Here is an 18,689-nt window from a genome sequence, read left to right as displayed (position 1 = left end):
TAGTTTTGCTTGCCTCTCCTATTTTTCTTTTTTTATTTATTTTCGCTGGGAGCCTCTCATTTTCTTTTCCTCTTTTTTCTTTCCTCCTAGATTCTGGCTGTATTCTGTGCTTTCTCTTAAAAGGGGGACTGAAAGTGATTTTCAAGCATCCACAGGTGAGAGAATGTTGAAGCGCTTCAGAACACAGAATGGAGAGCTCATCTGTGTGCCAAAGGCCTTTCCTGGTTTCAGCTACTATTTTTAGATTCATGGGAAATCATTCCTCATCAAAAACTGCTGGACTTGGGAATTAACGTGGCCTAATACTAGCTGACCCCTCATTTCTTCTTCCTGTTCCGTCTGCAAAGATGACAGAGTCATGCCAGTGATACATTTGTTGCCTCCTGTTTTGGGGTCTGTGCATTTACCTCAATATCTCATTTTGTTGTCAATGTCACATCATCTTCTCTGTTCTTTTCTTTGTGTTTTTCCCTTCTCTTTCTCTTTTGTAGTCCACACCTTGGTGTTCTTTTTTTTTTTAAGTTAGATGATGTCATTTCAAAAGAATTCCAGAATATTTTTATTAGCAGAAGGCTGTCCTATTTTTGAAGTTAGAACCATGTTTTTGACTTCTTAACTTATGTGCAAATAGTATTACTTGTCCTTCAGAATGTAGCACAAAGTGACTTTTGTATCTGAAATAAAGTGAAGTCTGTCAAACTTGCTAGATAGATACTAAAGCTGGGAGAATAGAAATAGATATGGATGTGTGGTTAGAAAACTTAACAGAGTGAACTGAGATAAATGTCTGTAGGACCAAATCAGTCTCAAATCTGTGAACACTTACAGAAGCTGAAGGTAAACCTTTATATTGGTTTATAAAGTCAGCACCACCTCTACCATAGCAACAATTCCTTACTTTCGTGTAACAACTAATTAGATATTGTTTTCATTTTTCCTTCTGTTTTTGTCATTTTGTCAAAAATACATAAACAAAATAACATAGAGGAAAAAAGATGGCTTGGTTTTCACAGATGGATTCAGGGATATAATTCCACCATGGTGGAGCAGGTGTGAATGATTTGAGCAGCTAGAAGACGGCAGCTAAGAAGCAGAGAGAACACCTACACCGCAGCCTCCTTCCTTTTCCTTTCATTCTATCATCTATCCCCAGCCTGTGACTGAGGCAGTCTACATTTAGAAAGGTGATCCTTTCTATCTTATTCTTTCTAGTAATAAACTGTACAGACAAACCCAGAGGTATGCTTCATTAATCTACTGGTAACCTTTAAAACCAATCAAGTGGAAAATCAAGAATTACCTCCCATTATGCCAATGAAATGATAAACATTGACCTAGCATTTCCACAAGTAATAAATATAGTTATTTAATGAAGCTGGGAAATGCCAATCATGACTTTCAAATAAATGAGTATTATAAAGCAGACCTGGACAGGCAAGAAAAGGGTTGGTATTGATCAGAGGCAGTGAAAGACCATGATTATAATTATATAATAATTATAATTTTTACAAATAATCTAGTAGCAGAGTTTGGAGACCAGTTATGAAGACTAGATGCAAAGCCAGTAAGATGGTTCAGCCCGTAAAGGCATTTACCTTCAATCCTGAATACCTAACTTCTATTATTGGGACCTACTTGGTGTAAGAAGATAATAAACTCCTAGACATTTTCCTCTGACCTGCATAGACATACTGTAGTGTATGTATGCAATTTTAAAACCAAAAACCCACAAATAACTTGGTACACAGTGCTCCTTCAGGGCGTCATTGGAAAAGAAGTAGACAAGGTACTAAACAGTCACTGGTGTTGGTCTTAAGACATGGCAATCAACCTGTAAAAAAAATTATATTTACTAAGAATCCCATATGCATGTGTTACATGTCCAACATTAAAATAGCCAGAGCACTGTGGGAGGTCTAGTAATTCTTTGATTTATTTTCTATGCTGTGATACAGCTTTCACTAAATGGCATAAGACCAAAGCAGTTCTAACTTTAATTGGCTATCTGCTTTGAGGTTTCTTTGTTTACACATAATCTTTTCTTCCTTGGAAATAATAATATAACAAGAGTATTGTTTTTCACTTAATGTTTATGCTGGAAATGAGAAAGCCATTGCAGTTTCTGCTGCACATCAGAAGTCCTCTTAGCAGTAATTAGCTTTTACTCCCTTTGCTCAATTGCCAACAAGAGTTTACACTAATCTAAAAATAGAGGGATTGTCCCCACCCAATCAATCAATCTTTACATTTAAAATTTCCATTCTAAAAATAAAGAATAACATTATTTACACTTGAAAAGGAACTTTGGAAAATTTTAATCACAACAGCAAATTTATCCTTTAACTGGGCTTCATCAACTTATCAAATAATTATACTGGCTCTGTATTATAATGTCAGTTTTCTATAATATAAGGACTGTATTGGATACATATTAATTATGCTGTATATCTATTAATTTGAGTGGTTCAGAAGGATAAGAGTTTGTTTATTTAAAAAGCCCAATCTTACTTTGTTAAAGTCTCAAACTATTTATAGTTTATTGCAGTTGCCTATATCAATATCTATCTAAGAATTAAATTGGAATGAATTCTACTCAAAATTAACAGAAATATGAAATATTTCGCCTAGACATGTCCTCATTTATTCTGGATGAAAATTAACTTCTGTGTCTCCAAGATTTTGAAATTAAAGCATGGAGAGAAAACACTCACATTTGTGTCTGACCTAGAATTAGATGCTAATTTAATGGGTTATCCTATTAAAGGGTCAAAAAGACTGTGAATCTATAAATAAATCTGATTACCAGGGTTGTTAAGGCTTTAAGCATTTTAGCTTCCACTCTTGTTACTAACTGAACTTATCTATAATCCTCGCAGCCTCACAGCTTTAGAGATGGCTAATTTTATCTATTTATGTTTGCTCTTCAAAAATATTTAAGAAATATAATAGCATGCATATAAGGGCATTAACTAGCTGATGTGGTTAAAGAGGAAAAGTGCTGAGGTCAACGGCCCAATACAAAGTGCAGAGACCAATGCCAAAACCTGTCCAGGCAGCATGCAGATGGAAATTTTAAGTACCAAGGGTTACGTCACTTGGCTCCAGAAATCCTGCTTTTCATCCCTTTAACCTTGGATAGCCCTTTGCTCCAAATATCTCACAATATATATAGAATACTGCCCTGTATTTCAGACCAACATACTGTTTTAGAAGGTTATTTATTTAAATCTTATACAGGAATTAGTCCTTATATTTAGAACACCTGAACCCGTCAGGTTAAATCTACATAAGATATAGGGCTACTGAAGAGAGCATTTAGTACTGTTAAGGGCTCAGCCTCCTCATTCTGTTAGGATCTGCTTACTGAGTCTAAAAGGCACAGCTTCATTAAGTTACTTAAAGGTTTGAGTTCAAAGCAATTGCACATCTTTTAACTTCTGATAGTCATTTGCACTTAATTTGTGAGCAGAGTAAAGTAACATTTCAATTGTCCAAGTAGATGTAAACATCAGACCATAAAGTAATGATGTCTGACATCAATGAGTTTACTCATGTTGATTTCAGTGTTGATACATGATAATCATCAAACAGAATGAAGAAAGCTATAAAAAATGATTGATGGAAAATGTTCGCTCTTATCAACAGAGAACAACATTAAATATATAGACCTTTTTAAAGAACTGCATACAATCTTAAATGGTTAGAAGGTCACTAGAAATTAAGGGAGAAGTACATCATGAATAGATTAAAATATAATTTGATAACAAGTAGCTTCTACATCAGAAACTTTGAAATGCTTTTAGGGAGAAAGTCCCTTCTTGTGGAATGAAAGACATGCCAGGGAGCAAGACAGAAAAAGCCTCAAACCATGACTTTTGCCCATTAGCAGTTTAACACTAACTCATTATCAAGACGTCCATCTTAAATTATGTATACATGGTTAAGCAAAATTGAATTGAAGAGAGCTTGCTGAATTAGCCTTTCTGTTTCCATGGATACAAATGCTGTGTTGGATTTATTTGGAGCCTGGTTTTAAAATGGAAAACTATAGTACATTAATATCCCAGGAAACTCAAAACAATAGATCTCAAAAATGTCTTAAACTTATCGGGTGTTTGAGTAGAACCATGGAAGGCAGTGTAGCTCATGCGGGGAGCTTTTGATTTTCACTCTTTTCCTTTGCCTGTTTGATTTCCTCTTGACACCCTTACATCCTCTCAATTTCAGTAGAATGGCTCTCTAGTAAGGAGTTTTGTTTGTTTTTAATTTAGCTTTGCATTCTTAGCACAAGAGACAGAACTCAGATTTTGTTTAATAAAAATATTTTACTGAATAGAACGCAGTTATTTTCTTTTATGACTTATAACAAAAGCATGAGTTATAGTGCTAGACTAACAGGTATTAGAATCCTGACTTCAGTAATTAACTTGCACCAGTCCCATGTGACAGTTTCTTCATAAATTAGGATTCTCTGAATGTGGCTGGCCCAGAGCCTTTCTGAAAAGCCATTGACAATGATACTGGGACTTGCTTCCTCTGCATATACTGGATTTTGGCGATCCAGTCTGTTTGGATTCTCACCTTCCCTGGACCTGGAGGGAGGGGGGAGGAACTTGAACTTCCCACAGGGCAGGAAACCCTGACTGCTCTTAGGGATGGAGAGGGAGGAGGAGAGGGAGTGGGGGGAGTGGGAGGGTGTTGGAAGGAGGGGCGGAAATGGAAACTTTTATAATTTAATAAAAAAAAAACTGTGGAAAAAAAAAGAAAAATAAAGATTCAATTGAGGAAAATGTTGTCGTTTAAAAATAGTAAAATTAATGGAAAGTGCTTAGAGCAGTATCAAGACAGTGACAAATCAGCTTTAGTGTTGCTTCTTCCCAGACACTCTTGGAGACACTGTGTCTTAGGTATTAAGCACCACCTACTGCAGAGACTATGAGCCTTAAGAGAGAAGAACTTTACATTGATTTCAAATGATACTATGAACCTTAGGTGATATGAGACTTATGTTGATTGACTTGAGGTGTTGGGACTTTTCTCAATCTACTATGCCACCTTATTCTATGTACATTGCAAAGACCCCCAAAATCAATCACTGAAATTCTTGGAGAATATTTTCATATTAAGTGTAGGCACTTGATTTATTTTAGATGATAGAAACTTCAAACTTAGTACACTATTGAGAGGAATTTGCATACAATGAATTTTATTTTAACGGGAAGTCAAAAGATTTCTTTGATATGCCCAAATCTTACAATTGAAATTTTAATTTGGCTGTAAATATCTAATTTTGTTAAATCAAATAAAGTTTAGGTATTTTTCAGGAGTAGTTTGATGGTCGCAGTGAGTTTCCCAAAAGTTCTCTTTGATTGACTTCATCCATGACTAAAAGGATGGTAGTGATTTATTAACATGTTTTATTGAGAATAATAATCTATATCAAGATAAGGAACAATGTTCTTTTTAAAAGATAGATTGAGTTTCATGATTAATCAGATTTTTTCATGTTATGTATTATATATTCAGAATGAACAATGACTATATTTTCCTCATAAAAACACATCAAAGGAGAACTAATTAGTGACTGAAAGCACACAAGTAAAAAAGTATCCACTTACTACACATAAAATTTTTTATTATATAATTCATATTAAACACATGAAACAGAAATTCTACATAAAGAAGGGGGCACAACTGATGGAGGACACAAATTTGGCCTATGGAGTATTGGGAAGGCACTTCACATTAGTTATGAAAAAATCAGCTCCACTTAATGTAAGTAAGCTTCTTTCATTGTTTTCTTTCTATAAAGTATGAGCACCAAATATTCTAGATGGAACCTGGGTAACTATTAAACATTTTACTATTCTGAAATACAAAATAATAATTAAAATCTAAACTCAATTATTAAATCTAATTTTTACTTTTTAATTAATTAATCTAATTTCTTATTATTGAGGTCAAATGGTTTTTATCACAATCAATATTAAATTAGTTTTGATTAGAAACTTTTCAATAGTATGTAGAAAACTACAAATAGGAAGCACATATCATAAAAGATATAAGCCATGTCTTGAGCAATTGATTATTTATTGTGTGTGTATATGTATAATTATGAAGTCAATTATTTACATCGCACAATTTAAATATTTTATAAATGAATGGTACATTACTATGAGTGTCAAACCCATTTTATTACATTAAGAACCAACATACATATTTCACTTTTTCTTTTATTTGCAATATTTTCAAAGACTATTGACATTTACTGTCTAACTGAAATAGATTGACGATTGGAACAGTCAAGGGATTCCATCTATCAGTAATGATTCCCACATTTATGGTACCATAAAATATCAGAGAGCCTTTTTCCATTAACTGATGGAAACACATGCAAAAACGTGTCAACAAACATTGGGCCTACCTTGGGGAATCCTGCTGAAGAGAGGAAATAAGGACTGTAGAAGCCAGAGGGGTGAAAGACATCACACACACACAAAAAAATATAACTAACCTGGCTCATAGGAACTCACAAAAATTGAAACAACAACCTGGGAACTTGCACGGGACCAACTTAGGCCCCCTACATACATGTGACAAGTGTGTAGTTTGGTCTACTTGTGGGACTTTGGCATTGGGAGCTCAGGCAGCTTTGGGTGGCTCTTGCAAACCTATTCCTCATATTGGATTGCTTTGCCCAGTCTTAATGAAACAGGAGTTACTTAGTATTACAGAAAATTTGATATACCATGATTTGTGGGTACCCATTAGAGACCTGTTTCTTTATGAACAGAACTAGAGGAACAGTGGATGGGGGTGAGGTAGACGGGAGGTAGGTGGGACGAGAGGAGAGGGGGTAGGGGAAACTGCATTTATGAAGTTAAATTAAATAAATAAATAAAACTGATGACAAACTTTTCAATCTTAGATGTTGTTATGGTCAAATATATTGTTGTATCAAAATTTGTGGCTACATAATTTTAGTGGTTTCCTGTGTTTTAAACCTCAGTTTTGCTATCAATCCAGATGATATTAATGGTTCTGACACTCAGAAGCAAAAACTCTTGGGAGTTAACAGAAAACAATTACGAATAAGTTTAATTGGTCGAAACACTGTCTATTTGTAAAGAAACAAGAAAATACTGCATGCTGAATCTTAAACTTCCCCTTACTTTAGAGTTTACCACACTGAAGACCTTCATGGTCCTTGGAAAAAAAAAAAAAGAGAAGTCATTTAAAATAGACCATTTAAAAATCCTTAAAGCATTTTATCCATAACATGAAAAAAATATTGAGCTCCATATAAATTGTTCCATTTGCAAAATATATTTATAACTTAAGCAAAATAAATAATTCATACCTCACCAAGTGAGTAATAACGTCTTGGGATCTGGGAATCCGGATAGATGTTTTCTAGGTACCAAGAAAAAGGCTTACACTTCAGATTTTCCCTTAGTGTTTTTCTGACTGACACATCTCCATAATCCACTTTGACAACACCTGGAATGTTTCAGAAAAACACAAATCAGTTTGGGCTATTTTAATACTGTTTCAATCTGTTTATTTAACTATCAGTTTTCTTTACAATTCCACAAAACTCAAACACATGTACAATTGCCACTAGCTGACTTCCTCAGCACTATCAGATTAATAGACTAAATACATATAAAAATGCTTCTTTTATTGCTTACGACTTTTGTAATGCAAATGTTTGCTGAATAGTACTTGCAATTCTTGGACTAAAAAAAATCATCAGCTAAATATAAACTGGTGTTAATTTAGTATCTAATAAGCAAGCTTAACTCAACTATATAATGCATCTGTTTATACTTAATGAAAACTTCATTGCTTTGCTAATGCTCATATTTCCCTATAGAGTCATTTATTCTCCATCAGAAGATTTTATGGGAAATTTATGTAAATATGATCTTCATAATGGACTGAACATATGTTCTATTTTTCTTCTTGTACTTGTAAGGTTAACACAGACTGTCTTCATTATTTATTGATTTTACCCTATGTTATGAGCCATCAAACAACACCTCAAGGCCTTGGAAATATTAATAAATAAATAAACATTAAGAAATTAGAAGAAAAAATCGACAGGAATCTATTTCACTTGTTTATGTTTAAATTGTATAGCTTTATTTCAGATGACACTTACCATTTGAATTATAATAAATATTTCATTGGTTGTCAGGTAAAGATGTTTTCATTTAGAAACAGAAAAAATACAATGAATTTCTATGTAAACCATACAGCAGCAACTTGATTTGCTCAGTATTTTTCATATTAAAAACAGCATTTGACTGAAATGACTAAATAACTGTGTCAAGACAGCAATTTTTATTACTTATTTTGTAAATATACCAATAATTAACTCATTTTCTTAAACCAGTGACTATCAGATGCTAATGCACACACACACACACACACACACACACACACACACACACACGCACACATACAAATACTAGGATTTAGGCTATTGTATTGCAACAAAGAATCAAAGCCCATGAGTAACCATAAAGAAAGCAACAACTGCTTAGACATCCAGTGTCTGTGACAAACCCCATCACCAGGTAACAGTTTTCAAAATAACTACATTCCAAACTCCATTATCCATGAGCTGTACATCCTGCATCTCCTGAGAATCTGGTTTATTTCAAAATTAAATGTCAAAGTATTGTTGTAGAGCATTCTGATGACACTCCAGTATCAAAAGCAATTCCTTCTAAAAGAAATATTGATTATTTAAACTTCTCTCTGAATAGAAAACTTCATTTTTTAAGAGATAGTATCTGTCTTAACAGCCTTTTATCCAGAACATTCAATATGTAAGATTACCTTGAAATAATGAGATACAGAAATGTCACATTTCAATAAAGTGATCAGGGAAAGAATGATGTATTGTAATAAGAATTATAATGGTTAAAATTACATAAAATATAGCTTTAAAGTTTATAAAGTAATGCCAAAAGTCTAGAAAGAAAACACTGAACCCTCACAGGCTTCAATCCTATAACAATTTAAGTGTTCTGGGTTCATTTCTGTGGTAGATAAAGCTAACTAAAATTACTAATTTAACAGCCTCTCTCATTTTTCAAAATTATGATTGAGTAGTTCTGACTTCATAATTAATTTTCCTGAAAAAAAAACATGTTTCATTAGTGGTTTTGTGACTAAATATTATGTTTGAAGATTTATTTTCATATCACTTTGGATAAATCAGAAACAACACAAATGCTCACATGGATTACATAAGGAGTGGAAAACACGAAATTATTAGTCAAAATGCCATCTTTTGAAATTGGTTTTGTCTTGAAAAATTATGTTAAATTAACTTCAGAAATACATATTACTGCAGCTTATCTCAATAATTTGGTAAGATAGCTTCCCCCTTTTCAGCAGTTTTCTACCTATGGGTTACAACCGCTTTACTAGACCCCTAGCTCCAAAAATATTTACAGTTATGAAGTAACAATGAAAAAAGTTATGGTTGTGGTCGCTACAACCTGGAGAACTGCATTAAAGGGTACTGTGGGACAATGGTCTTGTACCCTGTAAAGATTTGTTACTTTTATTTTAATAAAACACCGATTGGCCGATAGCCAGACAGGAAATATAGGTGGGACAACCAGGTATGAAGTAGAGGTGGGATGATGAAAATAGAAGTCTGGGAAGAGGAAAGAGTCATTCTGCAGTCATCACCTAGACACAGAGGAAGAAAGACGAGAATGCCTCACTGAGAAAGGTACCAAGCCACGTGGCTAACATAGACAAGAATAATGGGCTAATTTAAGATGTAAGAAAGCGTTATTAAGAAGCCTGAGCTAATAGGCCAATCAGTTTATGATTAATTTAGATCTCTGTGTGTTTCTTTGGGACTGAATGGCTGCGGGACCAGGCAGGGCAGAAACCTCTGGCAACTAAAGGGTCACAGCGTTAAGAAGGAACCATCTTGAGTGTGGTAACCCAGACCCAGATAGACAAACATGGATTGTACTGACTCATAAGTAGATATTAATTGTATGTCAATAGATAACCTGCCAAACATCCACAACTCCAGAGAAGCTGGATAACATGGAGAACCCTAAGAGAGAGATACATGGATTATCACTGGAAAGGGGAAACAGACAAGATCTCCTGAGAAAATTGGGAATCTGGAGGAGAAGGGAGAGTAGAAGGAGATGGGGAGAGAAGGGGAGGGAGGAGAATCTGAGGGAATAGAATGCTCAAGAAGGGGGAAGGACATTAAGGGAGAGAAAAGAAAGAGATCTCTTGATTTAGGGAGCCTTTAAAGAACTAGTAAGAAACATGGCACTAAAGAAATTTCCCAGAGTCCACAAGGAAATTACCAGCTAAGACTCTAAATAACAATGGAGAGGACACCTAAACTGGCCTTTCCCTGTAATCAGATTGATGACTACCTTAATTGTCATCATAGAACCTTCATCGAGAAAATACAAAAATCTGCTTAGAAATGAAATATTGCATAAAAATCAGCATGAACCAGCACATACTACATCTTCACGTTCTGGGAGCCTTATAGTTAGGTTGGGCATCATAATGTGTAGAATCAATAAACCATTCGGGATAAGAAAATGCATTATTCATGGTCACAAAGATTGAAGACTGGCTATAAACCTCTCCAGCTCTGAATTCCTCTGCTGCAGGGGCAATAGAGGTCTTATATCCATTGGTGAAACTAAAAGATAGAAGGGATTTTTGGTGTCTGCATTATTGTCTAACTATATCAGTGACTATGATATAGAAGCAGAATGAGAATGTTCCGAGTACTATGACTTGAAACACCAACTCACTTTTTGCTCAAACTTGTATTTCTGAACCAAACCTCTCCAAAGTAGTTTGTGCTCTGGTATCTCCAGCAATGTCACGATGATTTGTAGTAGGCATTTCAAACTTGCAAGGCTGAAATTGACTTATCCGATTGCTTCATTGCCTCAGCTCTCAATTTCTTTGATTAGCACAAATATCTACCAATTTCTCAGGGCAAAGGATTAGAAGCAATTATTTATTGTTTTACTTCGACAGTATATCTAATACCTTTTACTGATTCTTTCTTAGACCTTAACCACAGTTACCTCCTAAACCATTCTTAACATCTGACATATATCCCTTCGTACCCTCTTTGCTTCCATTCTCTTCCATGATCCCCACGTTCCCAATTTACTCAGGAGATCTTGTCTCTTTCTACTTCCATGTAGAAGAGGGTTCCCATGTATGTCTCTTTTAGGGTCTTCTTTGTTGTCTAGGTTCTCTGGGACTGTGAATTGTAGACGATTTTTTTCTTTGCTTTATGTCTAAAAGCTACTTAGGAGTGAGTACATGTTATATTTGTCTTTCTGGGTCTGGGTTACCTCATGGAACATGATGTTTTCTAAATCTATTCATTTGCCTGCAAATTTCAAGATGTCATTACTTTAATCTGCTATGTAGTACTACATTGTGTAAATGTATCATATCTTCTTCGTCCATTCTTTAGTTGAGAGACATTTAGTTTGCTTCCACGTTATAGATATGACAAATAAAGCTGCTATGAACATAGTTGAGCACATGTCCTTGTTGTTTGATTGAGCATCCTCTGGGTTTATACCCAAAAGTGGTATTTCTTGGTCTTGAGGTAGATTTTTTCCTAATTTTCTGACAAATCTCCATACTGATTTCCAAAGCTGCTGTACCAGTTTGCACTCTCAACAGCAATTGAGGAGTGTTCCCTTTGGCCCACATCATCTCTTTCATAAGCTACCATCAGTGTTTTTTGCTCTTGGCCATTTTTACAGGTATAAGACAGAAGTTCAGAGCTGTTAGATTTGCATTTCTCTGATGGCTAACTATGTTGAGCATTTCCTTAAGTATCTTTCAGCCATTTTAGATTCATTTCTTGAGAGTTCTCTGTTTAGATCTATAACCCATTTTTTTTATTGGATTACTTGTTCTTTTAATGACATCTCTGGATTTCTTTGTATATTTTGGAGATCAGACCTCTGTCTGGTGTGGGGCTGGTGAAGATCATTTTACATTCTGTAGGCTGATGCTTTGTCTTGTTGAGTAAGTCCTTTGCTTTACAGAAGCTTCTCAGTTTCAGGAAGTTCATTATGGTTGGTTTTATGTTGAGGTCTTTTACCCAGTTGAACTTGAGTTTGTGCATGGGGATACATTTGGATCTATTTTTATCATATTGAACATTTATTCACTACTGTATGCTCTTAAAATAGCACATTTAATGAACAACAAATCAAATACCATTTCCCATCTCAAAAAGCTTTAGTGATTTTTCAAGAACAATAATTGAACATCTCTTATCAACACTTGAAAAATCATTATAAAATGTTTCTTGTCTACCTCACTAAATTCATCATTGGAGGTATACTGCATTTAATTTTGTATTTGGTTCACTTCAGAAGTGTATAGCTTGTTCCCAAACACAAATTTTATAATTATCTTTCTTTCTCTCTGGAATATAGATCTGGGACTAGTGCATGTCTTTGCTCAAATTTTACTTGTCCAGGTTAACCTTCATCCATTTTTTATTAAATGGGTCACTTCCTCACATCATTCTTATTAATATTTTGCATCCTTGTCTTGTTTAGCTTTTCTCTATTATGCTCATTAAGACTTAATATTACAGTATTTCTTCATTTGATCATTGCCAATAAGCATTTTGGGTACAATATTTCATTCATTAAAGCCAAAAGTACCACATTATTAATATGTTACAGGGGTACTATGAATACTATACATTGCCTGGAAAATTTCTAATCCAGTAACCAATATACAATACTTACTATATAATACATAGGGCTACTAATATTAGTGTCTTTTACATGTTTAACATCCAATCTGTCCTCTGTAATAAACATGTGTTGTCTTTGAGAAACTAGTTCTCCTTGATGTTTAATTTGTATGAGACAAAATCCCTTTCTCACTATGCCTTTTTGGCTCCACATAGGTACACAGAATAAAATTACATCACCAGAGAATTTTGTTAAAAATGTACTGTTAGTTCAGTTCAGACCTGCAAGTTTGCATTTCTTACAAGCTCCAGAACACGTTTTTCTGGGTAGAATTTAAGTGGCACTTAAGGCAATCAAGACATACCATTTTTCAAATTACATACAACCAGATCTTGATTAGCTCAGCAAAGGGCCTTTGACACACTCAAACAAAACTAATTAACTAAAAAAATAAATAGAAACGAAAAAAAAGTATAGTTTAAGAAAAGTTACTGGGATTTCTAGGAAACTGAAGTTCTATTTTCTCTGGTTGGTCACTGTAAAGAAAAGCTAATCCTGGAGATTCAGAGACTCTTACATAAGTCTCAGATAGTAGCATCCATGTAGGATTGAGAAAAATCAACAGATACCTCGGTGGAGGCCAAGAAATGTGACTCTATTTCCCTGTTGAACAAAGGTCAGAGAGTTGGAATTTACCTCTAGTTCCTTTAGGTTATTTTGCTTCTACCTCAAAGGTCCCACCTAGATATAGGTCAGAGAGTTCTGCTCTCTTAAGGTTATCATCACCAGGTAGGGCCAATATCCAATATCTGGACCTTGTACTCCAGGAATAGAGAAGTAGATTGTTCCTACCTCAAACGTGAGTCTTAGGGACCAACTAAGTTTCAGTTCCCTTTATGGAGATAACTTGGAGTCCACCAAGGAATCCATTGCCTACCGAATGTTTTGGTCTATTGTGTGAGTATGACTTGTTTTGTGCTAGCAAAAGAATGTTTAACTATGAATGTAGCCTGCAAACTTCAATTGGTATGTTTATTTCCTTGTGTCATGCTAATGCAGTATTTGTCTTACTCCTACCTTTTGGGGTCAGGGATATTTTAAGCAGTTGGAAATTTAATGTGGGTGAATTTTCAGTACTCACTGGAATTTGTTCCTGATACTATCCTATGTTTCTTCATTTTATTATTTCCATTTGCATCTTCATATTCTTTATTGTAATTCTCATGCATGTACCTTGGTGAGAGGTATTTTTGACGAGGCTGGTTGCTGACATACCTCCACAATTATATCTATCTAGCCTTCATATACATACATATGTGTATATGGGAAATAAAAAGTGAAGAGGAGAGGAGGGGAGGAAAAAAGAGAGGAGGAGAGGGAGGGAGAGGGGAAGGGGAGAAGTTACACTGCTTATGGAGATTAATTACATTCTAGTTAAAAAGATATGAAGAAATAAGCACAGGACAAAAGAAACACATGTGAAAATTTTCTAACAAGAAACTAGACACTAAACTAGAAACTAAAACTCTAATTAACCCAATTAAAAAATGGAGTACTGAACTGAAAAGAGAATTCTCAACAGAAGAATTTCGAATGGCCAAAAGGCACTTGAGGTTATGCTCAACCTCCTTAGAGATCAGGGAAATGCAAATCAAAACAACTTTGAGATACCATCTTACACCTGTCAGAATAGCTAACCTCAAAAGCACCAATGATAGCCAATGCTGGAGAGAATGTGGAGTGAGGGGAACACTCATCCATTGTTGGTGGGAATGCAAACTTGTGCAGCCACTGTGGAAATCAGTGTGGCGGTTTCTCAGGAAACTGGGAGTCAACCTCCCTCTGGGCCCAACAATTCCACTCTTGGGAATATACCCAAGAGATGCCCAATCATACTACAAAAGTATTTGTTCAACTATGTTCATAGCAGCACTATTTGTAATAGCCAGAACCTGGAAACAACCTAGGTGCCCCTCAATAGAAGAGTGGTTAAAGAAGGTGTGGAACATATATACATTAGAGTTTTACTCAGCGGTAAAAAACAATGACATCTTGAATTTTGCATGCAAATGGATGGAAATAGAAAACGCTTTACTGAGTGAGATAACCAAGACCCAAAAAGAGGAATTTGGCATGTACTCACTCATAAGTGGATTCTAGTCATAGTTAAAGGTCTTTGAGCCTATAATTTGTGATCCTAAAGAAGCTAAATAAGAAGGTGAACCGGAAGAAAATTATATAGTTATCCTCCTGGATACTGGAAGTAGACAAGATTGCCAGGCAAACTTGGGTGCACGGGGGGGTTGGGGGTGGAAGTAAGGGAAGATGGTTAGAGAGAAGGGAGAAGGGGAGGATTGGGGATAGTTTGGGGGAATGGGATGGGGGGAGGGAGGAAGGATGGATATGGGAACAGGGAAGTATATATTTCAACTAAGGGAGCTACTTTAGGGTCTGCAAGAGACTTGATTCTAGAGAGGTTCCCAGGTCCAAGGAGAGGTCCCCAGATTGTTCCCTGGGCAGCAGAGGAGAGGGTGCCTGAACTGGCCTTGGCCCATAACCATAATGATGAATATTTTGCATATCAGCATAGAACCTTCATCTGGCGATGGATGGAGATAGAGACAGAGACCCACATTGGAACACTGGACTTAACTCCTTTGGTTCAAATGAGAAGCAGAAGGAGGGAGAATGTGAGTAAGGAAATCAGGATCAGCAGGAACCTTCATCCGACGATGCCCTAGAGAAAGAGACCCACATTGGAGCACTGGACTGAGCCCCCAAGGTCCAAATGAGGAGCAGAAGGAGGGAGAACATGAACAAGGAAGTTAGGACCGTGAGGGGGGCATTGACCCACTGATACAAGGGCATTGATCTGAAAAGAGCTCACCAAGGCCTGCTGGACTGGGACTGAATGAGCATGTGATCAAACCGGATTCTCTGAATGTGGCTGACATGGGGGCTGACTGAGAAGCCATTGATAATGGCACTGGGACTTGTTTCCTCTGCATGTACTGGCTTTTTGGGACCCTAGTCTGTTAGGATGATCACCTTCCTAGACCTGGAGGGAGAGGGGAGGACCATGAACTTCCCACAGGGCAGGAAACCCTGACTGTTCTTAGGACTGGAGAGGGAGGAGAAGAGGGAGTGGGGGGGAGTGGGAGGGCATTGGGAGGAGGGGAGGAAGTGGAAATTTTTATAAATAAATAAATAAATAAATAAATAGATAAATAAATAAAAGAATTAAAAAAATAATAATTCAAGGGAGAGAAAATTAAATGGATTATGTCTTAATGAGTTAAAAAAATTTTTAAGGAAAATTTATAGAACTTGTTATGTTTTATGGCAAAGCTTCCAATGAGGTTTTCAGGAACTCTGAGAAGGATTTGACAATGAGTTAAAAATTGAGTTAAAGAACGATTTTAATTAATGAGATATTTTCATACTTAAGAAGTAAATGATAACATATAGTTAGGCATTTAATATTTTTTTACATTTTGAAATTATTTTCTAATTATATCATTTCCCCTTCCTTTTCCTTCTTCTAATACCTGATATGTACCATCCTTGCTGTAATGGTCTGCTCTGTTCCTTTAAGAGACAAGCCACACCCATTTCCTCTCCTGTCCAAGGAGGCAAGCTGTTCTTCAGTTTCCATCCTGAGTCCCTTCTTTTTCATCTCCCTCTCAAAGAGGCAGCTTCTGTCTCTCCCTTATTCCCACTTCTCTTCTTTCCTCTACTGTTTCTTTCTCTCTCTCTGCCTCTCTCTTTGCTCATGTAATCAATGTGATAAAGCCTTTGCATATCACAGTGTTCTTCAAAGGCATAAAATAACACAAACTTGAGAGAACCACTATGAATGTAATCAGTGTTGTAACACCTTTTCATGTCATGTCACAGTCATCTTCAAATGCGTAAACAAAGACATACGGGAGAGAAATCTTATGAATGTAATTAGTGTGGTAAAGCCTTTGTATGTCATGATCATCTTCTGATGCATAAAAGAGCACATACTTGACAGAAACCTTATGAATGTATTCAGTGTGGTAAAGTCTTTGCAAGTTACAACAGTCTCCATATACATATGAGAACCTACACTGGAGAGAAAAACTATAACTAATCAGGGTGGTAAAGCCTTTGCATGTAGTAGTTATCTTCAAATGCACACAGGACCACTTACTGGAGAGAAACCCTATGTATGTAATCAATAAGGTGAAACCTTTGCACATCACAGCCATCTTCAAATGCATGAAAGAACACATGCCGGAAATAAACTCATGAATGTAACCAGTGTGGTAAATCCTTTGCATATCTCAATGGTCTTAGAAGGCATACAAGAAGGGACTCAGGCTGGAAGCTGAAGAGCAGCTTGCCTAGGCAGATAGGGGATGGAGTGAGCATGGCTTGTCTCTTAAAGGGACAGAGCAAACCATTACACTGTTGGTTTCTCAAATTTGTGTTCACACACATATTTACTCTCAAATACAAATACATCCTGCTCACTTGAATTCAGAGATCCACCTGAAGTGCTAGGATTAAAGGCATGTACCACCACCACTCAAAAAAGAATTTATTTTTGCTATTTGATAACTTTAGGATAAACAGAAAATAACCTTTGATTTTGTTATTTACTTTAAGATTTGCACTTTCTTCTCAAATGAAATAATAATAACAGTGAAATATAGTTTAAAACTTACTAATGGCCGTTCTGTCTTACGGTCCTTAGTACTATATTTTATATGAGAAGTTGGCTTGGAGTTCTGGTTGTTTTAATTCAAAGCTTCTCATTTAATCCATAAATAACTCAGGGTTCAGAACACTGAAGATGTCATAGAATGCATCTATCAACAAACATGTTAATTGTCTCAGCTATAATGCAGGGATTATGTTTAATTTACCATTTCCTGTTATTACCAAAATTTTAGTCTAGTGTTAATAATAGATTTTACATAGTATATGTAGACACCCAATATACAAGGGTCACAGAATGGCTCAATTTATTTAACTGTGACTCATATTCATGGTAAAATTTTAAAATTTAAAAAGGTCTCGAGGCTGAATTTTCTGGGTTATCACCTCAAACTTCAGTTCAATTTACTAATAAAAATATTATATTCAATGAATCAATGAGAAATAAAAATATGGATGTATATAGTAGGTTTTTTTTCAACCAAAGATCTATTTGATATCAGTTAAACCAAAAGAAGTATAAAATATGTTGTCTCTAGAAATGTTTGTTTTTTTTTGTTTGTTTGTTTTTTTGTTCTCAGTTTCAAGTCAGGGTTCCTCAGTCATCCAAGTCAGTCAGAAGCAGAGGACCTTCTGACATGCTGGTAATGCTATTAATCTACCTGTGAACTCTCTTGTCTTTGCTGTGTTGTTATTTTTATTCTGATAGAGAGGAACATTTGTATAAAAATTATGCATTACTTTTTCTAAGTTTTTTAAAATTAGTTTTAAAGTTTATATTCATCTCAAATAATACTCCACAAAATAAATATATCAAATTTAAACATCATCAATAATATGTCACTACCAACCTTACAATATTACTTGCAGAAAATTTTTATTTATATTTAAAAATATAGGTACATCTTTTTTCACAAAAGTCAATTTATATTTGCATTTCCAACATGGTCTTTTCCTAAAATAGCAGGTCGCCAACATTTTTCCAAGTTAACTAAAGTCTTTTGTAAAAAAATCTTTTATATTAAACAAGGAGTTTAAATTAAAATATTTTTATTCACATGCACAAACCATATGTAGTATTAATGGGGTTCAGCATGGCATTTCACCGCATGCATATTATAAAGAATGATGAAATCTAGTTACATTTTTATGTCTATATCTTCCCAACTGCTTCTATCTGTATTTTTAATGCTGCAACAACAATCTGCTCTATACGTTAACAGTAACAATAATTTATTTTACAAA

At 35.2% G+C, this 18,689-nt stretch overlaps 1 protein-coding gene across 6 annotated transcripts in view; it reads right to left on the bottom strand.

Annotated features, from left to right (window-relative positions):
* Nucleotides 1-18,689, bottom strand: part of Galnt13 (polypeptide N-acetylgalactosaminyltransferase 13) — a 560,713-nt gene that overhangs the window by 55,992 nt on the left and 486,032 nt on the right. For all 6 annotated transcript variants that reach the window (XM_085681127.2, XM_085681123.2, XM_085681120.2 and 3 more), the window contains one exon: nucleotides 7,361-7,500. In XM_085681127.2, the coding sequence (XP_085537253.1) occupies nucleotides 7,361-7,500 (140 nt within the window). The remainder of the gene's footprint in view (nucleotides 1-7,360; nucleotides 7,501-18,689) is intronic.

Source organism: Myodes glareolus, chromosome 21 (assembly GCF_982192425.1).
Source record: "Myodes glareolus chromosome 21, mMyoGla1.1, whole genome shotgun sequence".
NCBI classification, from domain to species: domain Eukaryota; kingdom Metazoa; phylum Chordata; class Mammalia; order Rodentia; family Cricetidae; genus Myodes; species Myodes glareolus.
The sequence above is the reverse complement of the archived record's forward strand: the minus strand, read 5'-3'. Positions and strand labels throughout refer to the sequence as shown.